Below are 25,727 nucleotides of genomic sequence, written 5' to 3' on the forward strand. Positions count from 1 at the left end.
TACAATTATCTGTTTTGTTAGATTTCTGTTTGATCAACCATTTTTAACGTTCGATTTGCTACAGGACAGGAGTTATAAGCAATTATTTAGAGGGGGCTAACCCACAGCCAGACCCCCCCCCCCTATAAAAAAGTACAAACATGTATGTAATCTGTTACATATTTTATAGATCTGGTTCGATCAACCATTTTCAATGTTAGATCTGCTACAGAACAGGAGTTTTAAGCCATTAGATGGGGGGTCTAACCTGTAGTCAGCTAGTTAGCACCCTTTCAACCAAAAATGTACAAGAAGTTATTTAACTTGTTAGATATTTGTTAGATACAGTATGATCAAGCATTTCTATTTGTTAGATCACACACAGGTGCTGAAATATTTGGCTGCAAAGGAGGGGTGCTGGCCCCCACTCAATATTTTGGAAAAAAAAGTCATTAAATTCTATAGGTACATGTTGGATCGGGTTTGAATAACCATTATAAACATTTGCCTTATTCTGGTTACCTGTTTTTCACCGTGTGAATCCTGGGTAAGGTCATTCAAAAAGCAAATGCCTAAATAATCTAAAGATTTCATGCACAGCATGGGGTTGCCATTGCTCCACATTGTTGGAATTTGTATCTTCTTGCCATATGAGCAAGCCATTGTTGCAGATTTTACTGAATTCAGATGTAGATCTAGGCTGTTCATATTTGGGGTATATTTGTTAATTAAGATTTGAAAAACCTTTGATGTGTGGGTGATTAAGACGGTGTCGTCAGCATACGCATACAGCATACAGCACACAGCATACAGGTCTTTCGCCTATTTTGGGACATTAGCTTTGTAGTCTAGTAATATTTCTTGAAGATTATTAATGTATATTGAACATAGCAATGCAGCCAAAACACACTCTTGTCTAACCCCTCAGCATACCGGGAACTAGGGGGTGCAATTGCCTTCTAGGCTACTTCCAAATATTTAGGGCAATTATAGGACCTAAGCACATGCCAGAGTTTGTCTCTGTTAACTTTATCAAAGGCTGTGCATTAGGTTCATGAATGCCAGATATACTGGTTCCTTTTTGACAAATTAAGAATGGGTGGCCACTAAGCAGATATTTAGTCCTTGTTCCATTGTCCCTAATGAGGGGCGGAAAACCAGTTGTATTGGTGATAATATTGAATTATAGATGTCCCATCCCCTGCCTCTCGGCATCCCCCTTGATGCTCTTGACTGAACGTTTACTTTTAAACATTTTTAAATTAGAGTGTTCAAGGCAGGCTGGTCACCTGAATGTTTCAGCTAGGTATAATGGACTAGGACTTTGCTTCTATTTTCGCTGTATTTTGTAACCGAGGCCTTGATTAAGGGACAGGGACATTCGTAATGTGCCGCTAGCAGTGAAATTCTTGGATCGGCGCAAGTCGAACTAAAGTGAAAGCATTTGCCAAGAATGTTTTTATTAATCAAGAACAAATCAAAAACAGATCCAGAGAAACGACCGCAGGTGCTCCTGCTGCGTACCTCCAGAGGACCCTCACTGCTTGTGCTCTTCCTGGTGGGCGAAAGCTCCGCTTACTACCCTCTATCCGGCTTTGCACCACAGTCCATGGGTGCTACCACGGATCCCCCCCTTCAGTTGTCAGTCCGCCGGTGGCACAGCAGTCCCCAGCTGCTGGTGTGGGTCATCCACAGAGGAGACCTTCCAGGTTACTGCATGTTGCCAGTCCACTCGGAGTGGGTCTCTTTTTGGTCCGAGTGCAGCCTTCTGCAAAGTGTTCTGTGGGCAATCAGGCTGCAGATACACAGTGGAATGCAGCCTGGAATTCATTGGTAAATACTGGATTTCAGTTGGATTTATTGTGGGGTCAGGGAGCTCACAGGCTCATGGCCATTTTGGCTGGGCTCGTTAGCATTCCCCTCCGTGTGTGGGGCAGTTTGTCTATGGCAGGAGTTATTCTCTTAGCCTTCAGACTAGGTAGAGAATTCCCTGATAGAGTAGGGCAAGCAAGGATTTATTTAGAAACTTTTAAAATGTCTAATCTTGAGAAAAATAAACGCAGTTGTCCGCCTTGCATTACTGACCCCTCATATGAGTTTAGGGAGTATTTTAGGGCCTTAACCAAAAGAGTTAAGATTATATCTGCACAGGTTGTGTCTTCTCAGCAACAGATTACAGGAGAAAATGCAAGAAAACCGACGATCAACGCAAGCCACAACTTCTCCTTGGAGACTGCATCTTCATTCGGATCTTTGTGCGCTGTTGGAACAAGCAGCGTTTCCATGGTCCGCACTGCGTTGTTTACGCAACTTCGACTGCTGTGAAGGTGCAGGGCAACAAGAACTGGATTCATATTGGTGATACCCGAAGGGATACCAGCACCCGTCCACCAACACAGTAGCAGGAACAAAGTTACGTATGCCCTAAGGATCCGCCATTCATTTCAGGTGAAAAGGGGGGTGTGAATGAAGATTTGGGACTTGGATTTCTGTGTTTAGAAAAATAAGACATATTTAAATTCACAATGTGTGTTAACTTGAGTATTTTTATGGTCTTTACGGTTCTCTTGTCATCATGTCTAAAGAGGTCAACAAGTGAAAATATAGAAGGTTCAAATGTATCTGGTTTTATGGAATTCCAAGATGTATTGTAAAGACAAAAAAGAAATGTTAATATTGATCTTTTAAATAACGGGGATGATGAACTAGATCCCACACAAATGCACATGGTTTTGCAGTGGAAAGTTGAGAGAGAGAGATTAGTAGGATATTGCTACATCTGCTCTCTCATCCCCCATGCTTCTGGTGTCCCTAGGGTGTTTATCCCAAACAAAGTAGAGGTAGCATATGCACTATGCCGAGTGTGCCTATCATTGTGCAGGGTCTGAGGGCAGTTTAAAGGGCAATCGGTTACGGCATCAATCATACCTATTGATGAAAACTGGTCATTTGCCAATCGTAAAGAGCAGAAAAACATGCAGTGTATACAAAGAGCTCTATTGAATCTAGCAGGGGCTATTTTTTGTAAAAATCGATGGAAGCAAGGGGTGAAGAGTTGCAGAGCTGGAAGAATGAGGGAAACTCAGAAGAAGGGGTGGCCCGAATAAACCAAGAATGTGGGACTTTGTGGCGAAATTATTTGCAGCATCTGACGTGGCTCAAGGAGCCAGAAAAACCTGTTAAAATACAGACAATTACCCATTTTTCTCTGTGTTCTAAGGGTGATAGCATGGTGCCCGTTGGCACAAATGGTACTGCAGTCACACGCTTCACATTGCTGATCTGGCTCGAGGTACAGCTGCCCTTCTGGACAATTTTTGGACGGTGGATAGAATGCCTATAGGCAGTTGCCTCCAGCCTGGAAGGCTGTGTGCAGTTTCTCTACACTCCATGTGCCAGTCCTCATTAGCCCTGAGGAGCACCTGGTCCTGGCCCATCCAATGCCAAAGGCTACATCTGTGCCTCCTTTGTCCCCTATCCCCCTTGTGTCCCCTTCATCCTACATGGACAAACATTGTCTTTGTTAGACGAGAATCAGGAACTATTGCAACAAAGCAGACATTCCAATTATCTCTCAGCTGTATCATCAAAAGCGTTAATGGACATTCCTGATCAATATCAGCTGTTTACCCATCGTGAGACTTTCTTTGATTCTATGGTGGCACCTGGTGTTCAAGCAGCAGCAGATGCCAAGTGGCTCCTGGTGACCAGATATTAACTTTTGCTGTTTGTCAACACGTCTGAGTCTGTGTTTAGTGCCATTAAGGAACAGTTACGTGCACTGAGGCTAATGATTTAGCAAAATCATTACATCCTCGACCTCCTGACAGCAATGGTGGAAGGAGTGTGTCAAAATACTGGGAATAGTTGCTGCACATTTGTTCCTCCAAATGTCACAGAGAATGGTAATCTATCACTGCCTTGCACAAACTCAGAGTGATCATGGAAAATGAGGCAGGAGGTACCAATGATTCGTGGTTTGAGTCTCTTTTCTCTTGCGTGCCATCTTGGGTGAGCCTCACTGTCAACCTCCTGTTACCTATGTTAGTCTTTTTTCTTTTCTGTTCCTGTCAATTGCGCTTACAATGTTATGCTGCCCAGGTACCCGAAAGCAGCTGCCATGATGACTGTGACCCTGTCCAAAGCTACAATCACTACGATTTCATCTCACATGGGTACTCAGACTGAAGCTGTTTTGTGTCCTCCACCAAGTTGTGATGATGGTTTGGAGCAACGAGTAGATTGCGGAAATGGTGGGAGGACAGTTGGGCTTGTTCAGCGGAGGATTGTGCCCATTTTGGGACTGAGATAAGAAATGATTGTAGGGTTGTTCCCCAACAAGATGATTATGATGAAAGTGTTAACTAAAGGGGGGAATGTTGGGGTGGTCAGGAAAGGTCCCCACAATAAAGAGGTTTTTTTTGTTACATGGCCATATTTTTTACTGGGTGTGTGGCAAACTGGGCTTGGTGTTATAATTTCATATGTATCCAGTAGTTAAATGTGAATAGGATATGTTATTATTTGGTTAAACTGATAAAAATTAGCTTTGCAAATGCATAGACAGACTAATGCTAAAACTGTCAAATGAAATATAAACGGGATTCAGACATTGCGTGTTATGGAGTGCCCAGAAGCAGGCAATGAGAGGGGGTCTGTCCTGAACAATCCACTGTAAAGGGAAGATAGTATTTATTAAACATGCATGCACACTGAGAAAACATATAAAGGGGATTTATGAATCTAAACGTAGTGGGCTTTTTATAAACAGATTAAAACATGGCAATCAGGGGATGACTTTGAGAAATTAGTTCTGCAGAGTTTCAGAGGCCAACAGATGGGCAAGTAAGTAACTTCAACCTTAGCGATGGTCAGCTCAGCTATACGAGCCTGCCATGGTTTTTATGGTCTGAAAAGTATCGCAGAAGGCAGATGTGAACTTGTGAATGCATGGGAGCTTGATAGAGGGTTTTTGCTATTTGTTCTTACCAGCAATACACCATGGGGTGAATCAATGCTCGAGGCTAAAGTGATTAAAACCCAGGACTTTCCATTGTATTTTCAGATGTGCTATGTGCGATGAAATGGCAGTTATTTAGATTAGAATGTTCCAATGGAGCCAGTGAACCGGGGGATGAGATAGTAAACGCAAATTCAAAGATAACCTGTTTACTCAGCCTTCTTCATATTACTTGAAGTATTTATCTGAACCATGTGCAATTAAGAGTTAGGGTTAAATGGTTTAGGCCAGTTGTTACTAGTAATGACTTATGTGTGCACACAAATGTTTAACTGGTTGATGATGCCATAAGCTACCACAGACAGATCCTTAAAGGAGGCGAGTTCTACACATGAGCTGAAGATGGTAGTTAATATTAATGGCTACCAATGAGAATATAGGAATTGGAAAAAGATGGGATTTCTTTGGAGACGTTTTGTCCAATCACATGGGGTGGGGGGGTGGATTGTAGTAAAATATATGTGAGTGTTTAATGTGTCAATGTATGTGGTTCAGTGAGACCTGTGTTAATTTGACTGCACGGCATCATCTAACTTCTCCTGGGAGGATTGTACAATAAACTTGCTTTACGTACAAGACGTGCACTCGTTCCTCAGGTGGTGGGCCCATCTGGATTGAGGTCATTAGGGGTCCACTCCCAGAAAGGCCTTAGGAATGCTTGGTGAATTCACTGTTCGGTGTGATGCCTAAGAGGGAGCCGGGGGAGGTTGCATGATACATGATTTGTCAGGGTCAAAGATTGATGATTTCATAAGTGAAGAGGATTTATGGACAGGCCATTGCCAATATTGGACAGCCATTGAGTTGGTCAGGAATTGCAGGGTGGAGGAGTAGATTGTAAAGTGTGATATTAGACTGTTGCCGCTCCATCCGCAGGACTTTTGGCTGTTGGCAATGCAGTTTGGGGTGGTATCTTTGTGGCCAGGGATTTGCCCAGGGGTTGCTCAATGTAATGCTCATTGTTCGAACATTTCAGCAATTTTTTGCAGTTGTCATTTCAGTTCCATTTAGGGTCTGATCAGATGCAGTATTACCTGGATGACTTCTTGATAGTGGGGTTTGCTGGGGATGAACAAGAGTGTGGTAGACTGCAGCAAGTATTTGAAGTCCCGATAGAGGACTTGGCTTTCTGCTAGTAAGGCAGAAGGGTCACCCACCATATTTACTTTTTTAGGAATTCTATTGACATGTGTTCTAAGTGGCTTGCAGGAATGTGTTCCAAGTTGCCCTTGGAGAAGGTGGACAAGCTGTTGCAGTTACTGGCTGAGGGTTTAATAAAATAGAAGTTGGAATTGGGCAAGGTTCAAAGATGATAAAGGTAACTGAATTTTGCCTATAATGTGGTTGCTCTGGGTGAGTACTGCATTTTGTAGCAGTGTGGCAAGGAACAGGAAAGAGGCTAACTTTCCACGTCCCAGGATTAAGCTGGCTGGGGCAGTTAAAGGGGACGTTTGTTTTTGGCAGGTTTTTCTGAAGCATTTCAACAGGGTCTCCTCTGGTTTCTGGGAGAATCAGACTAATGGTTGGTGCAAATTATTTCAGATGTTGCAAGGGCAGGAGGTTTCATTTTCTTTTGGAATGGGAAATGGTTTGCAGAGCATTGGTTGGCGGATTGGGGTGGTGGCTTGCAGATGAATATTGCATTTCTGGAATTTGTCCAGTTGTTGATTTCCCTAGTTTTATGAGGCAATGAGCTGGCAAACAGGAAGGTGTCCTTTAATGTGTATTAAATGGCTGTGGTACAGTTGATGAACAGGCAGTAAGTGAAGGATGAGAAGGTGTTGTGATTGCCAAGGTTGTTTGTGTTGGGATGTCTGGAGAATAATATTGTGTTTCAGGCCTGGCCTGCTTTGGGGATCATTGCTGATTCATTTTCTCTCTCTCAATGGCACAGATTTCAAGGGCTGGCTCTTGCAGTAGACAAGCAACAAACAAGGATTCTGCAAAAACCAATGGAGTTGGGACATTGACCGTGTTACAGATGGCTGAGTGATCGTTGGTGGCATCGATCTTTCAGGAATATCAGGAGGCTTGGTCAGAGTTTGTGAGTAGCAGGGTAAAGAAGGGGTATAGGGGCCCTGGTGAGTTGGTTCGACATAGAAAGGCCATTGTGAGATTTATCATGGAGATCGTGAGGAAAGGTTTGTCCTTTACGATCATCGCTGGTAAATTAGCAGGGTTAGCTTTGTTTTGGAAATGGTTTTGGAATTATGAGTCAGTGGCAGGGGGAATGGATATAGGGATGCTGGAAGGGTGGGTTAGGAAGAGGCGGTTGGTGATCAGGCTTAGGTAGACTGTTATGATATCATTGTTTTGTGCTATTTTGATTTCACTCATTCATTTAGGATTAAAGCATCTTCCGATTGGGGAGGTTGGGTACGAGAGAGGGGAATAATGGGCTTCAGGAGATGGAAGTCCAGGACATATAAAGGGTATGTGTGGTAAATTGGGGCAGATTTCTAATGATTGTTTGTGTTTAGTTTCCCACCTTCCAGCACCAATAGGATCTTTATAGATGCTGCAAGCATTGCGATGCAACTTTCATCAGAAATATGGATCTGCGATCGCTCAGTGGTGAAGTGGGACAGAAACAAGGTGGAAAAAAGAGGAGGATGAGCTAGAGGAGGATGAGCTGGGGAGCCAGCTAAGGGTTTGTTATGGCTACTGTGAGAAACCTGAAGGTGTCTCGCTCGCTAGTCCCCGGGGATCTGTCGTCCAGGTGCCCAGGACATAGCCATCGCTATTGGATCCAGTTCCTGTAGGTGACAAGTGCGGGAGGATCACCTGGATGAGGGGTCCTCAGTGAGTGGAAGTGGCACACCGATGGATGAGATGTGGTACCCCCTTCCCTATAGCACCTTTTCCCCATCCCCCCATAGGATATTCAGAAGTTCTACCCCCCTTTTCCAACACGAACACTTTCCTACACCGTGACAGACAACGGACTAACACCCGAGCCGTTTACCTGACATGCCGGTCAAGTGGCACAGCGAGTAGAGCGCTCGCTTTGACATCCGTGCAGAGCCTGCTAACGCAGGTTCGAATCCCGGCTGGGCCAAACTCATCCTTCCGAGGTCGATAAATGAGCACCACACACCGTGGGTAATAAGCAGCGCTCAGATACCTGAGGGTTCGTAGCGCTATATAAGTGCCAAATTATTATGAATTATTATGCCCCAACACAAGGGTCAGGCAGAGTCAGGCAATTGACAATAACTACGCACATTCCCCACAGGGATAAAAGACAGAGCATGAAAGCACACTTCGAGCAAGGCCGAACGCATGAGGAAGCAGCTATTCCGGACCGACAGTTCAGAGGGAGGAGAAAGGCAGAGAGACCTGGAGGGAATTGCCCTTGTCCTTTTCAACTGAGATCCGCAAAGCCTTCGAAAGGGAATTCATAAGACTGGGAAGTCCAGCTGGTGTGTGGTGTGACAGGTGTCAACAGCACATGGGGCCCATCCTGTGCTGACAGCCAAAGTGGGGATAAGCGATTGCTGCCGTGGTGCTGTCCTTGACTCCCGAGACAAGAAACTCCAACAGTTCAGCACAGCTGGTGAATCGGAGAAGACAGATAGTAAAACCGAACTGTGCTGGGCCCAAGGTTGCAGGCGGCAACCTTGTTGAACAAAGAACTTGTGTAATTGAACTTTAAAGAAACCCTAGTAAAAGGTTCAGAAGCAGAGAGGTCAGGCGTCGCGGGAAGCTCATTCGAAGGATTCCGACTAAAGCCCTTTTGGGTTGTGTTTTGTTGAAACTACGAAGACCAAGAGCCCTTAGGAGAGGCTAGTGTGAAGTGTCAAAGTGTTCCTATGAGGGTCGAACAAAACCCCTCATACACTCGAATGTCTTTGACACATGGGAGAAAACTGATTGAACTGTGAACCTGGCAAATGTGAACCCGGCAGAGGGATGCCTGCAAATTGAGGGTAATCAGTGACATACCTGTGAACATTGTGACGACAAGTGTGAACCTGGCTGAGGGATGTCCACAATGGATAGTTGGTTTAAAAGACATTGAGATTGCGGGGTGATATTTGATTAAAAGGCTGTAGTGAACCTGATTGAGGAATGTTACAGTTGCAAGAAGGATCAGAGCCCGGCTCGGGGATCGGTGATCGGGCGCTGAAAATGGCTACAGGCATTGGAGATGAGCAGGGAGGGTGGGCATCAGGGGAGAGGGATGGGTTAGGGGGACACTTTGTATTAGAGATTTGTGAGGGTGTTACATTGTTAAGGCAGCAAACCTGGTTAGGGTGTTTGTAAGCTGTTGACCTGTGACATTAAAGCAACCTTTTACAGACACGTGTCTGTTGTATACTCCGTCTTTAACAAACACACATTTGACCATAAAGGGACGTTCATCATGATCACGCTTTAACACAATTCTTCTTTCAGGCCCCTTAGTTTCTGTGAAGAGTTGGCTTGTCTGGTTTAACATTCGGGGGCAGCTGCGTGCAGCCGGGCAGAGGAAAGATCCCACCCCGTGTGTGAATCCCATGTCCCCATGAAATGATCGATTCGGCCCAAGGATTGCTTTTTTCAGAGTCTACTCGTGACCCCAGCCACTTTCCGGTTTAATCAGTGCCCTGTAAAGCAGACGCCTACCGCCTACCGCCCATGTGTTCCTATCACACAGAGAATGAATGGAGTCGTCACTTACATTCACATTAGCTGCAATTGCTTTTTAATCGTGTCATTCAATTGTGTTTAAGGCATCATTTAGGAAAAGAATAAAGTGCAGTAACAATAACCCAGAGCTTCGTTCTCCTTCTGCACTTGCGGAGAGTGTCTCTTCTGCGTGGAAGTGTGTGTTGGCTGGCTGGGTCCCTCTTGCCTGCTGCACGCACACATGTGGGGTTGGATGCCCTCTGCAGGATAACAGACGTTCTGGTTGAGCAGAGGAGTCGTTTATAACAATACATGTTTATTAGCAATCACTTAGAATCCAGCAGAACTTTCTTCCTGTAAAACAAATCTCACATGTTCTTTACGTACGGTTTAACACCCGTTTTCCTCTGTAGTGTGCAGCCTAAAGGGAACCTCGAACACGTTTGCCTGCAGCCTCCATGGCAGAGGCCCCGTGTAGTCTTTCACTTGTAGCCTCACTGGTGTCTCTAAACCATGCCAGGCCTGGCAAACATGGGCAGCAGGTCACGGTTGTAGTCCAGGAAACGGAGGCTGCCGAGGTCTACGCCGCGCCGGAAGCCCTTCTCCTCGAAGCACTTCTTCAAGTAGGCCCGCGGGGGTTCGGTCAGCGCTGCCTCGTTCTCCAATGCATCTCGGGCCAGCTGCTCCATGGAGGCCCCGCCCGGACCCTACAGAGAGACATAGAGGTCAGGCACAGATAAAACACACCTCATGACTGTCCCACCATGCACCCGCCCCCCCACAGCCCCTTTCCCACAGTCCGATAGCACTTTATCTATAGTGGGATGAGAAATAGAGGGGCGATGGGCCTCTAACAAGTGGTTTGTGGTCCAGGTGCTCGGCATGGTCTAAAGTGTGCTGGGCAGAGGCCGCTGCCCCAAACAATACATCATGATATATGCAAATATGTACACTGGGTCACTCAGCATAGCCTCAGGTGGTTTTGTTTACATCCAATCTGTACAATGCAAATACATCTATTTTTGGCTGTTTTGTAAATAAATAGCTGTCTATAAATAAATCACTGTCTCTCACAGTATTTAACGATTCAACTCATTGTGTAAATAAGTCACCAATAAGAAAGATGGGACAAACAGCACCAATGCGGTTTGCTAGCTGCTTTACATAACACCAAAGAGCAATTTGAGAGCCTCAGAATGACCGCAGATTTTTATATTTGACAAATATGTGCATGATAGTGATTCAAACATGCATTCCTTCCGAGCACATAATACACACTGGGGGTGGATGCTCATTTCATTTGTCACAATACTCGCCATGGCACTAACATTGTTGCCAGCCACAAACCATATGCACTTATTTGGACAGCCTCATCTCTTGGCTGTGAGGTTTGAGCTATCTTGCTTCATCAGAGTACAACTGCTCATCTCCCTAAATGCATTTTTCTCAACAAGTGTAAATCGATCGGCAAGGTGCCTGTGATGATCAACAAGTGCATGTGCACGCACAGGCAAAATTGTGTTGGGTACTTATTGGTGGGGGGCTGATAGGGCATGGCAGTGCTCCGGCTTGGGAGCAGTTTTTGGACTGCCAGGGTCACCGTCCCAGCTAGCGCTGGCCATTTAAAGCCTTTTGACAGTCTGCAGAAACAACTTGAAGTTGAAGGTCTGGCATAGGTCAACCTAGCGAACAGTATCATACAGTCAGGTGTTCCGAACAGATGCAAATGAATATACGTAGATACACAATCACAAATCATGTATTTCATTACTGATTGCTTGCATGTTTAGGGTAATTCTGAAACTGGGGGGTTGAAAAGCCCAACCCCAGTCAGGCATCCACACACCAGTAATCTGAAAGTCTCCCCTTGCAAGGAGTACCTCTTCCAGTTGGATTCCATTATCTAGCACATGAAAACAAATGAAATAAATGGGACCGACATTGTCGGGGAGGGAAGTAACACGGTTGGGCAAAGAAGTTTGTAGGACACAGTGACAGCAGTGAGCCTAGGAGTAGGCCATGACACTAGAAGTGAGTGTTGCTAGACACCGGAGAGGTATCACCAGAGAAGTGAGTGTTGCTAGACACCAGAGAGGTCTCACCAGAGAAGTGAGTGTTGCTAGACACCGGAGAGGTCTCACTACAGAGGGCTTGAGTGTTGCTAGACACCGTCGAGATCTGACCTCCCCGGTATTTAGCAACCCTCACCCCCCTCTCCGGTGCCATTGCCCCAATTATAGTGTGAGTAATAATATTGTTTGAGCTTTGCCATTTGTAATTTCATCCTAATGCATTTTAAATTGCATCTATTCTGAAAACCTGATTCCATGTTACTATTCTGTGGAATGCCATTCCCTCAACCTCATGTTGCTTCTGTATTACTTTTCCATGCACTGAACATGTCTACTAAATACGCCTTTCCCAATTTTGCTTCAGTTTAAGCACTAGGAAAAAAATGGAGGGTGCTGGGGTCAGGGTGGACTTTAGTTAGGGGGCATGGCCTAAGTACTGGTGGGGGGTTGGCAGGGGTGGGGGGGTGCTGGGGGGTAGGCTGGTAATTGCTTGGTCTGTTGGCCGTGGGAGCCAAGCAGGAAAGGCAGGGCGCGTTGCTATCATTTCTTTTGGTGTGCACCACCTCTCCTTTTTATTTCTTAATCACAGATTCTGAGCCCTGCCGGCAGGCTACATGCAGGATTCAGAGTCTGTGATTGGGAAACAAAATGAGAGGAAAGATGCACCAAAAGGAATGATGACAGTGCATCCCGCCTCTCCTTTTCCTTCTTTGTAAGAGGTGCCAGTTCCCTCAGGCAATCCTTTTAACTCAACAAAGCTGCATTGTCAAAGGGATGCCTGAGGGCTTGGCGCCTCTGATTAAGAATCATTAACACCAACCTACGCAGGCAGCCCTTTAACCATGCAGCTCCTTGATGAAAGGGCTGCCCATGTAGAGCTAATGGGGGGGAGGTGGGGGAGGGCAGAGCACCGGCAGAGCCCCAACTCGGTAGCACTTTTTGGAGACTGCCAAGGCTCCATTCCGGCTACCCCCTGCCCACTTAAAGGAAAAACAACTGGAAAAAGGTCTTTCAAATATTGCTACAGGAAACAAGGCAGCAATAAAAATACACTGGAACGCAGTCGCTCAGAAGGCTGGTGGCCAGGAGTCAGCCTGTGCCGTAATGAACCACAACACGTTTCTTTTGTCATCAGCAGCAGAGCCTTTCTTATTTATGATGGTGTATTTCCAACTGAAAGACCACCAGTCACCTTGCAAATCTGTGATAGTTAAAACTAGCAACATAATAAAGCACCATTTGAAATATTTGTTAATACCCATAATGTCCTATAGCTTGATATGCCAAAAAGTAAAGTTTGTTGTGATGTCCTCACTGAATGTTCTTAAAACCATACATAACACGCTGGAAGTTTGTGACTAATCTCCAAACCTAAGTGAGCTTATTACAAAGCTTCTTTTATTGTGTGTCTTAAAGTGCTGAAAATAAAGTGGGTAAATAGATATTTTGCCTTTTGCATCTTATAGTTTTGCGTTCAGGATTGGAAAATAAAAGGTACACAGATATTATTTTGGCTCAACATGCCACTATAAGGATTTACATGTTGGCATGATGCTTTAATATGCAATTTGTGTATTTTGCAAGTAAACCCTATAGGGCAGTAATATGGTAGGCCTTGACAGCCTAAACTTAAATATGTATTCCAATTAAAGCATGGAAGAAGGTGGCTGTTCCCAAAACGCAGATTTGGTTAAAATCCCAGCTTCGCTGTTTAGTGTAAGTGTGTGATCCCAGGCAAATAATGTAATCTCACCCTGACTTAAACTGCAAAAATTGCAGTGCTTCCAAGTGATTACATTTACACCCTTACAATAGGACAGTTTTAATAAGTGTATGGACACATTAGTGTACCCTGGTGCTCCTCTGCTAGTAGCTCCAATACTGCCACATATAATTGCATTATTGCTGCACTGGCCCTCGCAGAGTCTGTTATTACTTGCTTTGACAGGCAGACATAGTCTCACCAGCCAGTCAGTACACCAGAGATTCTAGTATAGCGGACTAACTGTGTTAGAACCAACATTACATTGTCTCCCCTGTTGCTCCAGCCACTGAAGTTGCTTGGCCCGCCCAAAGTACTACCCCTGACTCTGCTATGTCTTGTTATGCTATGATATTGAGTCTTTCATTGCACACCATCTGCCATTTTCACACTTTCTAGGACCTTCAGGATTTGCAAGAAGTGGGTGTTTTCAGACTTAAAGGAGGGAGAGAGTCAACTGTAAAATTGAAGCTGCACTAGAATAGTCTCATTACAATGAGTAAAGAAGTTAGATGCCCCTACACAAGTAAGTTTGCCACTCCTCCACTGTCTCTGAGGCTAGCACCTCTCCCAACATTTGAAGGGTTACAGGGATGTCATTTCACCAAAATGCCAGGGGTAGCAGAAGTGACATCACACAACCCCTGACCTCTGATGACATCATAGGAAGTGATGCCATTTGACCTAACCTGAAGAAACATCACAGGAAGCGATGGAACACGATCTTTCACCCCTTAACAAAACAGGAAGTGGCATCACATAGCATTGTTGCTAATTACACTACGAAAAATATGGTTACGATATCACTGTAATGTGATATATATTTCATGCAAGAATGGATCACCATATGTATCGTTAATATCAGTGTGTACAGGCCCATATTACTAAATTACTGTGAATGTAAGCAGACGTCCAAGGCCAAATGATAATGATGTGTTATTATATAGCACTTACCCTTATGCGCTTTATACAGATCACAAATACATACAGTATCACCCAACCTGTGTGGTAACTCTTATCAATCTGAGAAGGATGAAAGGCTGAGTCGGCCTTGGCAGGAATCAAACCTGTAACCTGCCGATCACAGACACATTGCTGCAACAAGCGATCAACCCACTGAGCTATCTTACCGGCTATAGCCATCTTACCGGCTATAGTAAAATGATTAATTACATGTCTGAATGTTCTCAAAGTCAGAAAGCAAATTGAACTCTGTAGTGGATACCACTTAACAGCAGGCCAGTTCATCTGCAGGTCTGGTGCAAAGTTGGCCACATGTCAAGCCTGTTTTCCACTTTTCAGGCTTCAGAGGTTGGCCTTACATGGCATTCCGTACTCTGGGCACTCGTTACCTCATACATACAAACAAACATCCTGAACAGCTTGCCATGGAGATAGGAAAGATAGACACATTACAACATGGTATTCATTGTGGCACAATGAAATCAAGGGACAGGTTATGTGCTATGGTAAAACATGTGTACACTGTAAACAAGCTTTTAGGCACAAGGATTTTGTCAAGTGACCGACGTGGAATGTCTTGTGATGATCATAACAGAGACAGCAGCAGAAAAAAACATGTTTGGGACTCACCCCTGAAGTGTGCCCGAAATAAACCTTTAATGAGCAATTATCGTATACAATTCCATAAAGACAAATTATATGTTATTCCTATCCTTTCTTATTTAGGGTCACAGCTCAAAGTTGTACACTTGAGGAAACGCCTGTTTTTTTATTATTTTTTTTTAAAAACCTGAACAAGAAAGCCAGCCACTCCAGAAACAAAGAGACACGTGGTGCTGGCCCCAGCACAGGACCTTCCATTAAAAAAAAATAAAAAAACTCCCAAAAATATGTTCTTTTTTTTAGGGGTAGCACAGGAGACTTCAGGGGTCGCATGTGCAAACCCTGGCGACCCCTAAATGACGGCCCTGAAGGATTAGTGCCCACCTAAATGTAAGCCTAGGTGCACCCCTGGATCTGCGCACTTGCATTTTGTTAGGCAGAGAGGTGAGGGAAGCCTTTCCCTGAAACTGGCAGCGTTAAAGTTTTACTGTGTTTGTTCGGAAAAATGTATTTGAACAAATGCAGTAAAACTTTAAAGCTGTTACTTTCAAGAAAGTCCTCCATCACCTCTCTGCGTATTGCACTTTAAAATATACTATTTGATAGTTTGTTCTCACAACAGACCATTGGGGGGTAGAAGGGTAGAGCCTCCAAGTTTGCCCTGCCTATTTTCTGAAGTGGCCCCTCCCACCACCATTTAGCTCCCCCCAACCCGAAATGTAGGTTTCCTTGCGCCCCTGCCATGAGAAACCTACACAGTAGTGAAGTACAATGGGATACCTGGTCATTTTGGTTCTCAGTGCATTATCGACATGCTAATGGAATAGTATAGGACTAGGGGCGACCCCCAGCGAACGCCTCATGTTGCTACTAGTGACGGTGACTTACTTGCGCCGACGCCAGAATCTGGCGTACTTCTTGTCTGAAATCCATAAATCGATCGTGGAAGATTGGCAAGGACCAGGGTTCGCTGAAGTAGCTGGGGGAGAAAAGAGGCAGAATTGAGTTATCCTCACACGACGAATAAAGTATTCACATGTTCCCTCGTCCGAGTCGTCCCTCTTTTTGTACTTCACAGCCCTGGTCGCTTGTTCACAAAATGCCTGCCCTTGCATCACGCCCAATCAATTCGTTTAATGGATGTTCCTGGTGCCCAGCCAGCTCCAGTAATTACATTTAAAGTGGCTTAATTCCAAGACCCGGCAAAGAATCCCGATTTTATCAGAATTTGAAAGCCGGAGGACCTGTAAGGGACGGGGCCTCCGTTATCTGCCCTCATTTGAGCAGAGCAGATTGCGGGATTAACTGAACTGCTGCATACACAAATTACATTTGGGGGAGACAATGACACAAATGTTGTGTGGCGTTAGTGTTTCAGGATTAATATATGTCAGGGAAAGACAATCCAGAGTCTTGCAGCGTGGTCAGCCCTTGCGTAAATGTTCAGCTGCTTTGCGCAATTTGTGGGAAATAAATAGATGACAATTGTTTGAAAAGCCAAACCGCGCCTAGCATGGGGGGGGGGGCGGGATTATTTATGAACATGCGAGACACAGGTTTACACAAAGAAGGCAAACAGATGACTACAGTGCATCCCATTGCATGGACTTCAGATACAGTGGGATTCAGGTCATCTATAGAGAGTATCCTGAGGGAAAGGTTTACCAACAACGCTTCATAGCAAGAAAGACGCAGCGAGTGGGCTCGGGTACTGCCAAAGCCTCTGCGGCTGGAGATCAGACAACTCATGACATATTTCAAAAGTAAATGCGTTGTGTTGCACAGGATCTCACACTATCCTTAGTGCACTCCAGCATTCTACTTCAGAACAACCAGCAGAGCAGACCTGATTTGGGAAGAAGACGGCAAGTCTCAACACCAAGTAGCACGTGTTTGCAGCTCTCATCATGATCAGCACTGATTCACCACAAGTGCAGGAAGTCTCACCACCAAGGAGATACCTCAGCACCAGCTGAAATGGGGGTTCTGTGGCTGAATGGGCATGTGTGCTTATGTGACAGGCGGGCATTATATGTGCTCTTCTATTCTTTGCTACTCTAGTCGGCGGGCCCCAGTACTAGAGAACATTGACCCTTCACTGGTCACCCACTTGTCCACTGAAGAACTCATGTTCAAGCTCCCCAAGTACCTGCAGTTTGAAGCCGGCCCAGCTGTCCTGGGAAAATGACCTCGGATTTTGGTCCTAGCTCTGCTTTCCTGCCGAATGCAGTTCTTTGCTCTAGTGAAATTCTCCTAATGGGCCAACACCCAGGAGGTACCACTATTCCGAGAGGCGGGCCCACTCAACACTCAGAATAGAACCTGTGAAAGGCAGCGGGATGCCTGAGACAGCTCTGAGACTGCCATCCTCACCATTAGGAAGGGAAAACAGGGGCATGGGGTTTCATAACTCGGTGTGTCCTCCCAAATAAAAAGCGTATGTGGCGAAAAGCCACCAGCACTTCAGGAAATGCGGGGCGCTCCCAGGCACCTCACCAGGCACTCACGCATCTTTTCTGCACAATGAACCAGCCAAGCTTTTGGGTGTAGAAAGAACGAGAGAAAGAGATTGGGAGAACAATAGAGACAGTGACAATCTATCTGTAGAAGCCAGTGGGAGCAGGGGACAAACGAAAAAGGCAGAACGAGGGCAGTGTTGAGGGGGAGCAACGGAGCAAGATCAGAAGAACTCCATTGCCCTGCTCTCTATGGTACATCATTCAGAATGGCTCAATATGTCTATGCAGTCCCTTGTTCGGCTCCGAAGCAATCTCAATCTAGCTCTCAGCCATGTACCATAACCAACACTAGCACACTGCATAGACCCTTCCGCCTCCACTACTCTACCCCTGAAGCATAGCAAGAATCCCTTCACACCCAACACCCTTGCACCTTCTGGCTGACCTTCACCTCACTCGCTGACAAACACGTCAACTGTACCGGTCCATCATCTCCAGGCACACTCACACAGGCCAGGATGGTGCCTCTGGATGCCAACTGGCTTGAAGCAAATGAACTACTGTGATATCTCACCCTGCAACACATACATCCCCACACATTCCTTAATACACAGATGATTATGTTATATAGTTGGACAAACAACTTAACATATTGCTTTTATATCAGATACGAAACAGAATCATATTCAAGTAAAAGTACACTCACCCCCTAACACATTCCGTTACTTTTCTTTCATAAAGTTCATAAAAACAGATACACATATACTAAAATAGCCATCGCGACAACACATGCAATTCAAAACAATACAATTCATAAGAACACATTCAAAGTGCCTAGACAATTATCTAAATTACATTCCCAATTTCATAACCGGATAATCTCATACCAGAAAAATACATCAAAAGCGCACAATACATTTCTAGAAGAGGGCCGCTTAGATTAGGCAATTTCAACCAACTCATTACTTTTCTTTCATACATTTAACAAAAAAATACACATGTACTAAGATAGCCGCCAAAGCAACAAATCCATTTCAATACAATACAGTTCCTAAAAACACTTTCAAACATACTATACAATTGCCTAAAATACATTCCTAATTTCATTACAAAAATGTCATTCCAGTCTTAAACTTCTCCCGAAGAAAAACAATAGAGGCACAATGTATTTCTATAAGAAGAGGGAACAATGGGCTCTAGGATAGAACACTCCTGTGCTGAGCTCTATTTTGTGGCTGACACTAATTCCGTGCAAGGTCACAGGTGTGGAAAGGTGAACCCAACACCTTTTATAACGAGAAAGTAGAAATTCATGGTTACCTTGCTGCAATTTGTTTTCATTGGTCAGCAGACACGTGTTTCGAAACCTAAGGTTGAAGTTCAATAATGCTGCATTCCATTCGGCTCCTAGGATCAAGAAGTGCTCGCGCTGGCAACAGCCTTGACATTTTAGCAGTTATTGAACTTCAACCATACGTCTTATCTCTCATTCCACATTCCAAGATCCAGAAAACTTCTCTTGCCTTGAGAAGGAACCTTAGGGTTGGAAACACGTGTCTGCTGACCACTTTCTAGACTATTTGTCTACCTTTTGCATATTAAAAACACTCTCTCAGACACTGCATCCAGCATGTAATATTTTTTAGTCACAAAACTCTATGAAAACAAATCGCAGTAAGGTAACCAGGAATTGCTACTATTTCTATAAAACGGCCACAAGACTTGGGCTTCTTCAACCTGTTCAGAGTGCTCTAGTTATAGCACGTTTAGGAATCCCATAACGGCAAGAACAGAGGAAGTGGCCCCAAACCAACTCGTTCTCACCCAGGAGTAGTAGGTTAGAAAATCTTTCCAGAAAATTCATCCGCTTCCCATGGGCAGGCGATGAATAGATGTTTCAATGTCTCCAATTGACCCACTTCACAACACAAGCTACAATCAGCCTGGGCTAATGGCATGAGACCATACCTCGCCTGGCAGGTCCTTCACTGTGAGCTCTAGCGGGGCGAGGGGTCGTGTTGCAGCCGCCCGAGTCTGGGGATGGGAGCACCAGTGCCTCAGTTGGGCATAGGTAAAGTCTGTCTCCGCTAGCTGAAAACTCGCTTTACAGAGTTCGAAGGTGAGGGGGGCGTCCCCTGCGAAGAGCTGCCCCAGAGTTTCAAGGCCTCCTGCCACCCAGTTCCTAAAGTTCTTTGGGTGTGCTCCCGGGGAAAAGGCGGGGTTGAGGAAGATTGGGGAGGATGCGCTCAAGCCTCCTGGGATACCTCGGTGTCTGCGGGCCCACTCCCATGCCTTTATCGACTGCTTCGTGGCGGTCAACACTCCTGGCCAACTCTGGCGTAGTGCAGTAGGAATAAACGGGAGAAGGGGGAGGCGGGATTGTTTGATCTCTACCCACTTCGGGCGCCCAGTGGCGAGTCCCCATGCTTGAAAGTGGGCCAGTTGTGCGGCTATTTGGTATTTCCGGAGGTCCGGCACGCCCAGTCCTCCCAGTCTCGTGCTGGCCATCATCGTTCTCCGAGGGATCTGCGGTTTCTTGCCTTTCCAAATAAAGCCGATGATTTTCCTTTGGAGCCGCTGTAAAGGGGGAAGAGGGATTGAGGTTGGGAGGGAAGCCTAGGCGTAAAGGAAGCAGGGGAGGAGGTTCATTTTGCATGTTGTTATGCGACCCAACAACGAGATCTCCCGTCTGCCAACGGGCAAGGTCCTTTTTCAACTCCTCGAAGAGTGGGGGGAAGTTGGCCTGTAAACTTTCGCTGGGTGAGTGGGGATCTGAACCCCCAAGTATGGGATCGCCTGGGTGCTCCATTGAAACAGGCTGTGCTTCTCTAGGGCGTCCCTCTCACCTGAGAGCAGGTCCACTCCGAGAGCTGTTGATTTTTGGAAATTGATGGCGAATCCCGATAGCCTCCTGAAGTCCTGGATTTCGGTCAGGGCTGCCCTCATGGAAGCTTTGATGTTCGTAATGGTTAGCAACACACTGTCTGCGTAGAGGGTAATTTTGTGTTGGCTGAGTTGATCCCCGGGCCACTAATCAAGGAGTTCTGGTGAACTCGCTGGGCTAACGGTTCCATGGCCAAAGCGAAGAGCAGGGGGGATAGTGGACATCCCTGTCGCATTCCGCATGTGAGATGGATTGGGTCCGACAAGCAGCTGTTGACTCTCAGCCGGTTTTAGGGGCTTGATAGTTCACTAAGATCATCCTCCTGAAGGTCGAGTCGAAGCCGAAGCTCTCGTGGGTGAGGCGCAGATAGGGCCAGTCCACCTTGTTGAAGGCTTTGGTTGTGCCCAGCGCCAGCAGGGCCAGTTGTTGAGAGTCCTGACTGGCGACCTCTGTTAGATCCAGTGCCCTGCGAATGTTGTCTTTCGTCGATCTGTGGTATATAAACCCTGTCTGATCGGGGTCTATGATGCTCGGAAGAATAGGTGCGAGGCGATTGGCCAAGATCTTGGAGTATATATTGGCATCCAAGTTCAACAGAGAGATGGGCCTATATGAGCTGTTCTCCTGGGGGTCCTTTCCAGGCTTGAGAATCAGGACCGTGATGGACTCCTACATCGTTGTGGTCACCGTTCTAGTGGCTGCGAACGAGTTGAAGAGGCGGGTCAGGGGGGCCACTAATTGGGGGCGGAAGAGTTTATAGAAGCGTGTGGAGAATCCGTCTGGGTCTGGGGCCCTGGGCTTTAGGCTTTTAATGGCTTCCTCCACTTCCTCACTTGTGATAGGCATTTCAAGTTCTTCTCTCGCCTCCGGGTTCAGGGGCGGAAGCGCTGCCTCTTGGATGTAGGAGCGCTGCTCATCTATGTCCCCTGGGACTGCGGTCATTATTTCCGACTGGTGGGCGGCTGCCAGTCGCAGTTTCTCATGATCCGCGTAGTGGATTGTCCCCTGTGCGTCGCGGAGACCGAGGATGGTGTTTCTGCTCTTTTCCTTAACCAGTTTACTGACTGTGGCGCTGCCCGATGACGGGGCGCGCACGTGGCGGCGTGACGTTGCACGCCGCCGCGTGCAGCATAAATAAACGGGGTGTTCCTGGCTCTGACAGTGCGACCGGGAAGCCCGAGCCAGAAGGACGTGTGTCAAGTGAGTCCTTGTGTGCTGGGGGGGCTTATGGGGATCGCTGGGAGTCAGGACACACCCCCAACAGTGGCGACGAGTGGGGAATGATGCCTGGGCCCGGCGGTGACAAATTTGCAATTTTTCTTCCTGAAACGGAATCTTGCTGACATTTCGTTTCATGCCGTAGGCCGTGCTTCATCCACGCGGCTGGCGTCCATTTTGAATAATCAGGCCGTGGACTTCACAGAGCTCCGGTTTGGGCGGTGAGTGGCATCCAGGTCTAATTTTTGGACACACTGCTAGCGGACAGTTTAATCTGCGTGCCTATGCCCGAATTTTGGGTCTTCTACGTCGAGTGCAAGCGAGGAGGAGGGCTACAATGGCTGGGCCTGCATAACCCATAATTCTTCCTTGACTCAATTTTTGGAACAGCTGAAGGCTGGGGCTTTCTTCATCCTCTTCATCATCAGACTGGTGCCCCTACTGCTTTTTCATCTTCTTCATCATCACGGAGGTGTGTTGCAGTGGTTCTTCATTATGCTTCCTGGAATCATCAGGCCTGGTGGCTGGGACTGGGCTGTTAAGGATTACCCGTGGAGGGGGGCAGTGTGTTCTTGCCATCTTCGCTCCCAGGGTGAACTTTCCTATGCCTGGAGGTGGATCAGAGTTTGAGTTGCGGCCTCCAATTTCCATGCTGGGGGTGCCTGTGCGCTCAAACTCATGAGTGATACTGAAGATCAGAAAGGTGTACAACCAGTAGCGGTGCAGCAGTCTCCACTTGCTCAAGCAGGGCCTCAAGGCCCAGTGCCTCCAGTTCAGCCAGTGGTAGCACCTGTTGTCCAGCCAATCCTTCCTGCCATGGCCCAGGCACGTGCACACGCGGCCTTGCAGCCCATCCCGGAGTTTGATGTTTTGGGCCCGCCTTCTAGCTTGGGGCCCAGATGGAAGAGGTGGGTTGACCGCCTGGACATGTACTTTCGGGCCGCTCAAGTGGTTGATGATAACAGCAGGCTGGCAACCATGTTGTACTCGGCAGGGCCCTCGGTCCAGGAGATCTTTGAATCGCTTCCACCAGGGGATGGATCCTACGGTCAGGCAAAAACCACGCTTCACGCCCATTTTCTGCCTCTTGCCAACGCGGACTATGAACGCTTTGTGATGTTGTCAGTCAAACAGAAAGAGGACGAGACTTTGGACATGTTCTATGGGTGCCTGAGGCGCCTGTCGCTCGCTTGTGCCTGGGGCAATGCGGAGGACATGATTAGGACCATGCTCATCCAGGCATGCTCCTCGGGCAAGCTCAGGCGCCAAGTGTTAAGGGAGCCCGGAATCACGCTGCCACGCATCCTAGAACTGGGGAGATGCCATGAAGTGTCTGAGGCGAGGGCAGCTAGAATGGAGGCTGGGTCACGCTCCATCAAGACCGAGGAGGTGTGTGCGATGTGGCGCGGTGGCAGAGGCACCAGAAGACCTGGCGGCGGACCGTGGGACAGAGCCGGGAGGGCAGGGGAGTCCTGCCAAAAGTGTGGGTACGACCTGCCCCACCCAATGGAATGCCCAGCGACCGGAAGGACATGCAGAAGGTGTGGGCTGCCAGATCACTTCTCGAGGGTGTGCAAGGCGGCCATGCCTGTGATGGTGCCACGAGGCCCGGCCCGGTCCAGTCTCCTTCACCAGGGCAGACCGCCTAACGTCGCTCAGGTGGACCAGAGTGACGAGGACGCCCAAGTGGAAGAGGCAGATGAAGAGGAGGAAGAGAACATTTTCTTCGCCTCCAGCGTGGGGATCCTGAGAGGGAAGAACAGGAGGCAGCCAAGGTGCGTGGTGGAAGTCAATCGGTCTCCAGTCCCGGTCCTGGTGGACACGGGGGCGTCCATCAATGTGATGGCCGGGGACACTATGACGCTATGGACATGCCTCCTAAATTGGTGGCACCGAAAGCCTGCATCTTTGCTTTCGGTGGTCTGGACCCTATCCCACTGGATGGTGCTTTTGTGGCAAAGGTGGAGCACGACAGCTCACAAATCACTGCACGCTTCTACGTAACACCGGTGAGCACCAATACTTTGTTGAGCTGTGCAGCGGCAGAGGCCCTCGGCATCGTCAGCTTTGCATGCTCGGTCTATTTGGAGGACATCAATGACTTGCTTGAGAAGTATGCCATACTGTTCAATGGGATTGGACAGATGGCTGGTGACCCAGTGAGGCTGCATATTGATGAATCTGTGCAGCCCATCGCCCTGAAACATTACAGGGTACCCTTTCACCTTCGTGAACATGTCGACAAGGAGCTCGATAACTTGGTCAATCCTGGCATAACTGAGAAGGTGGAGGGTCTGATTCCCTGGGTGTCCCCAATTGTAGTGGCCCAGAAACCCAAACAACCAGATGCCGTCAGAATCTGTGTCGACATGAGGCTGCCGAATAAAGCTATCAAGAGAGAGAGGCACCTAACCCCGACGATTGATGACATCATTGCCGAGGTACAAGGCGCTCGTTTCTTTTCAAAGCTGGACCTCCGAGCGGGCTACCACCAGGTTTTTCTCCACCCTGAGTCGAGGTATATTACCACCTTTACTACACACCGAGGGCTATACCGCTACAAAAGACTGAGCTTTGGTGTGTCTTCGGCGGCGGAGGTGTTCCAAATATCATCCGATGCCCTAGCAGATCTGGAGGGTGTCTTCAATATCAGTGATGATATCCTGTAGTTTGCAAGGACGGAGGTGGACCATCTGAGGCGGCTGGCGAAAACGTTTGAGAGGTTGCAGTCCCTGGGCCTCACCCTCCACAAGGAGAAATGCAAGTTTTTGAGACCATCAATAGAGTTCTTTGGCTTTGTATTTAAAGAAGGGGGTGTATCACTGGATCCCAAGAAGGTCCAGGACATTAAAAAGGCACAGCCTCCGGAATCCGTTTCCAATGTGCGGAGCTTCCTAGGTATTGTTACATACTGTGGACGGTTCATCCAGAATCTTGCCTCCAGGTCGGAACCACTCAAAGCACTGACAAGGAAAGATACCACCTGGAACTGGGGTCCGCTTGAACAGGCGGCATTCGATGACATCACGGGTGCCCTGGCAGCAGAGGATACCATGGCCTTCTTCGATCCAGCGTTGCCGTCAGAGATCATTGTTGAAGCCAGCCCGTTCAGCATGGGCGCCGTGTTGACGCATATTGACCGTGATGGGGGTGTCCGCCCGGTGGCTTACGCCAGCAAAGCGCTGTCGGATGCGGAGCAACGGTATTCCCAGATTGAGCACGAGGCGCTGGCGGTGCTCTGGGGCTGCAGGCACTTCCGGCTCTACGTCCTCGGATGCCCGGTGACGGACCACAAGCCATTGCTTCCTATCTTGGCCGGGTCGTCATCCAAGCAGCCGGCAAGGATTGAGCGGTGGATGCTTGCTCTCCTGCAATACGGAGTCACCTTGGTGTATCGGCCGGGGGCGAACAATGCGGCGGACTATCTCTCAAGACACCCGGGTGCGCCTGGGAAGGAAGACCATGATACATGTGCGGAAGAAGCCGATGAACATGTACGTGTGGTGGTGGAGGCGGCCACGCAGAATGCAATGCCTCTGGAGGAGCTCGAGGCCGCTGCAGCGGAAGATGAGTGTTTCCAAATCCTGAGGCACTCCCTGCAGCATGGCTCCTGGAAGTCGGTGCTGGAGGCCCTGGCGGGGCGCACTCAGGAGGCCAGAACCGGACTGGAGCAGCTGTGGAAGGTCCGGGAGGAGCTCAATTTTTCAGCATCCGGTCTTCTGCTCAGGGAAGATCGCATTGTCGTGCCCCAATCCAAGGTGAGGGAGGTGATCACCCTTGCCCACTGTGGACACCAGGGCGCCGCCAAGACTAAAGCCCGCCTAAGATTGAAAGTGTGGTTCTGCGAACTGGAACGCAAAGTGGACGACTTTGTGGCGGCCTGCGTTTGGTGTCAGGCGGCGTCTCCCCTGCAGCGTGAGCCTGCCATAGAGGCGATGCCTCAGGGGATGCGACCCTGGGAAGTTGTTCATGCAGACTTTGGCTCCACCACGATGGGCACCCACTTCCTGGTGCTGGTCGACGAATACTCAAGATACCCGGAAGTGGAATTCATGGAATGGGTGGCGTTTGAGCATGTGGTGGTGGCCATGGAAAAGGTGTTTGCGGCCCATGGCTTCCCTCACACACTGTGCTCGAACAACGGGGCACCGTTCCA

At 47.6% G+C, this 25,727-nt stretch overlaps 1 protein-coding gene across 1 annotated transcript in view; it reads right to left on the reverse strand.

Moving 5' to 3' along the window:
- Positions 1-9,663: 9,663 nt before the first annotated feature.
- CFAP61 (cilia and flagella associated protein 61) overlaps positions 9,664-25,727 on the reverse strand; it is a 2,971,729-nt gene continuing 2,955,665 nt past the window's right edge. The window contains exons 26-27 of the mRNA XM_069608074.1: positions 15,899-15,989; positions 9,664-10,317 (exon numbers count right to left, since the gene is read on the reverse strand). Of these exons, the coding sequence (XP_069464175.1) occupies positions 10,117-10,317; positions 15,899-15,989 (292 nt within the window). The 3' untranslated portion in view covers positions 9,664-10,116. The remainder of the gene's footprint in view (positions 10,318-15,898; positions 15,990-25,727) is intronic.

The sequence above is a fragment of the Ambystoma mexicanum genome, chromosome 4q (genome assembly GCF_040938575.1).
Source record: "Ambystoma mexicanum isolate Mex_15411 chromosome 4q, UKY_AmexF1_1, whole genome shotgun sequence".
NCBI classification, from domain to species: Eukaryota; Metazoa; Chordata; class Amphibia; order Caudata; family Ambystomatidae; genus Ambystoma; species Ambystoma mexicanum.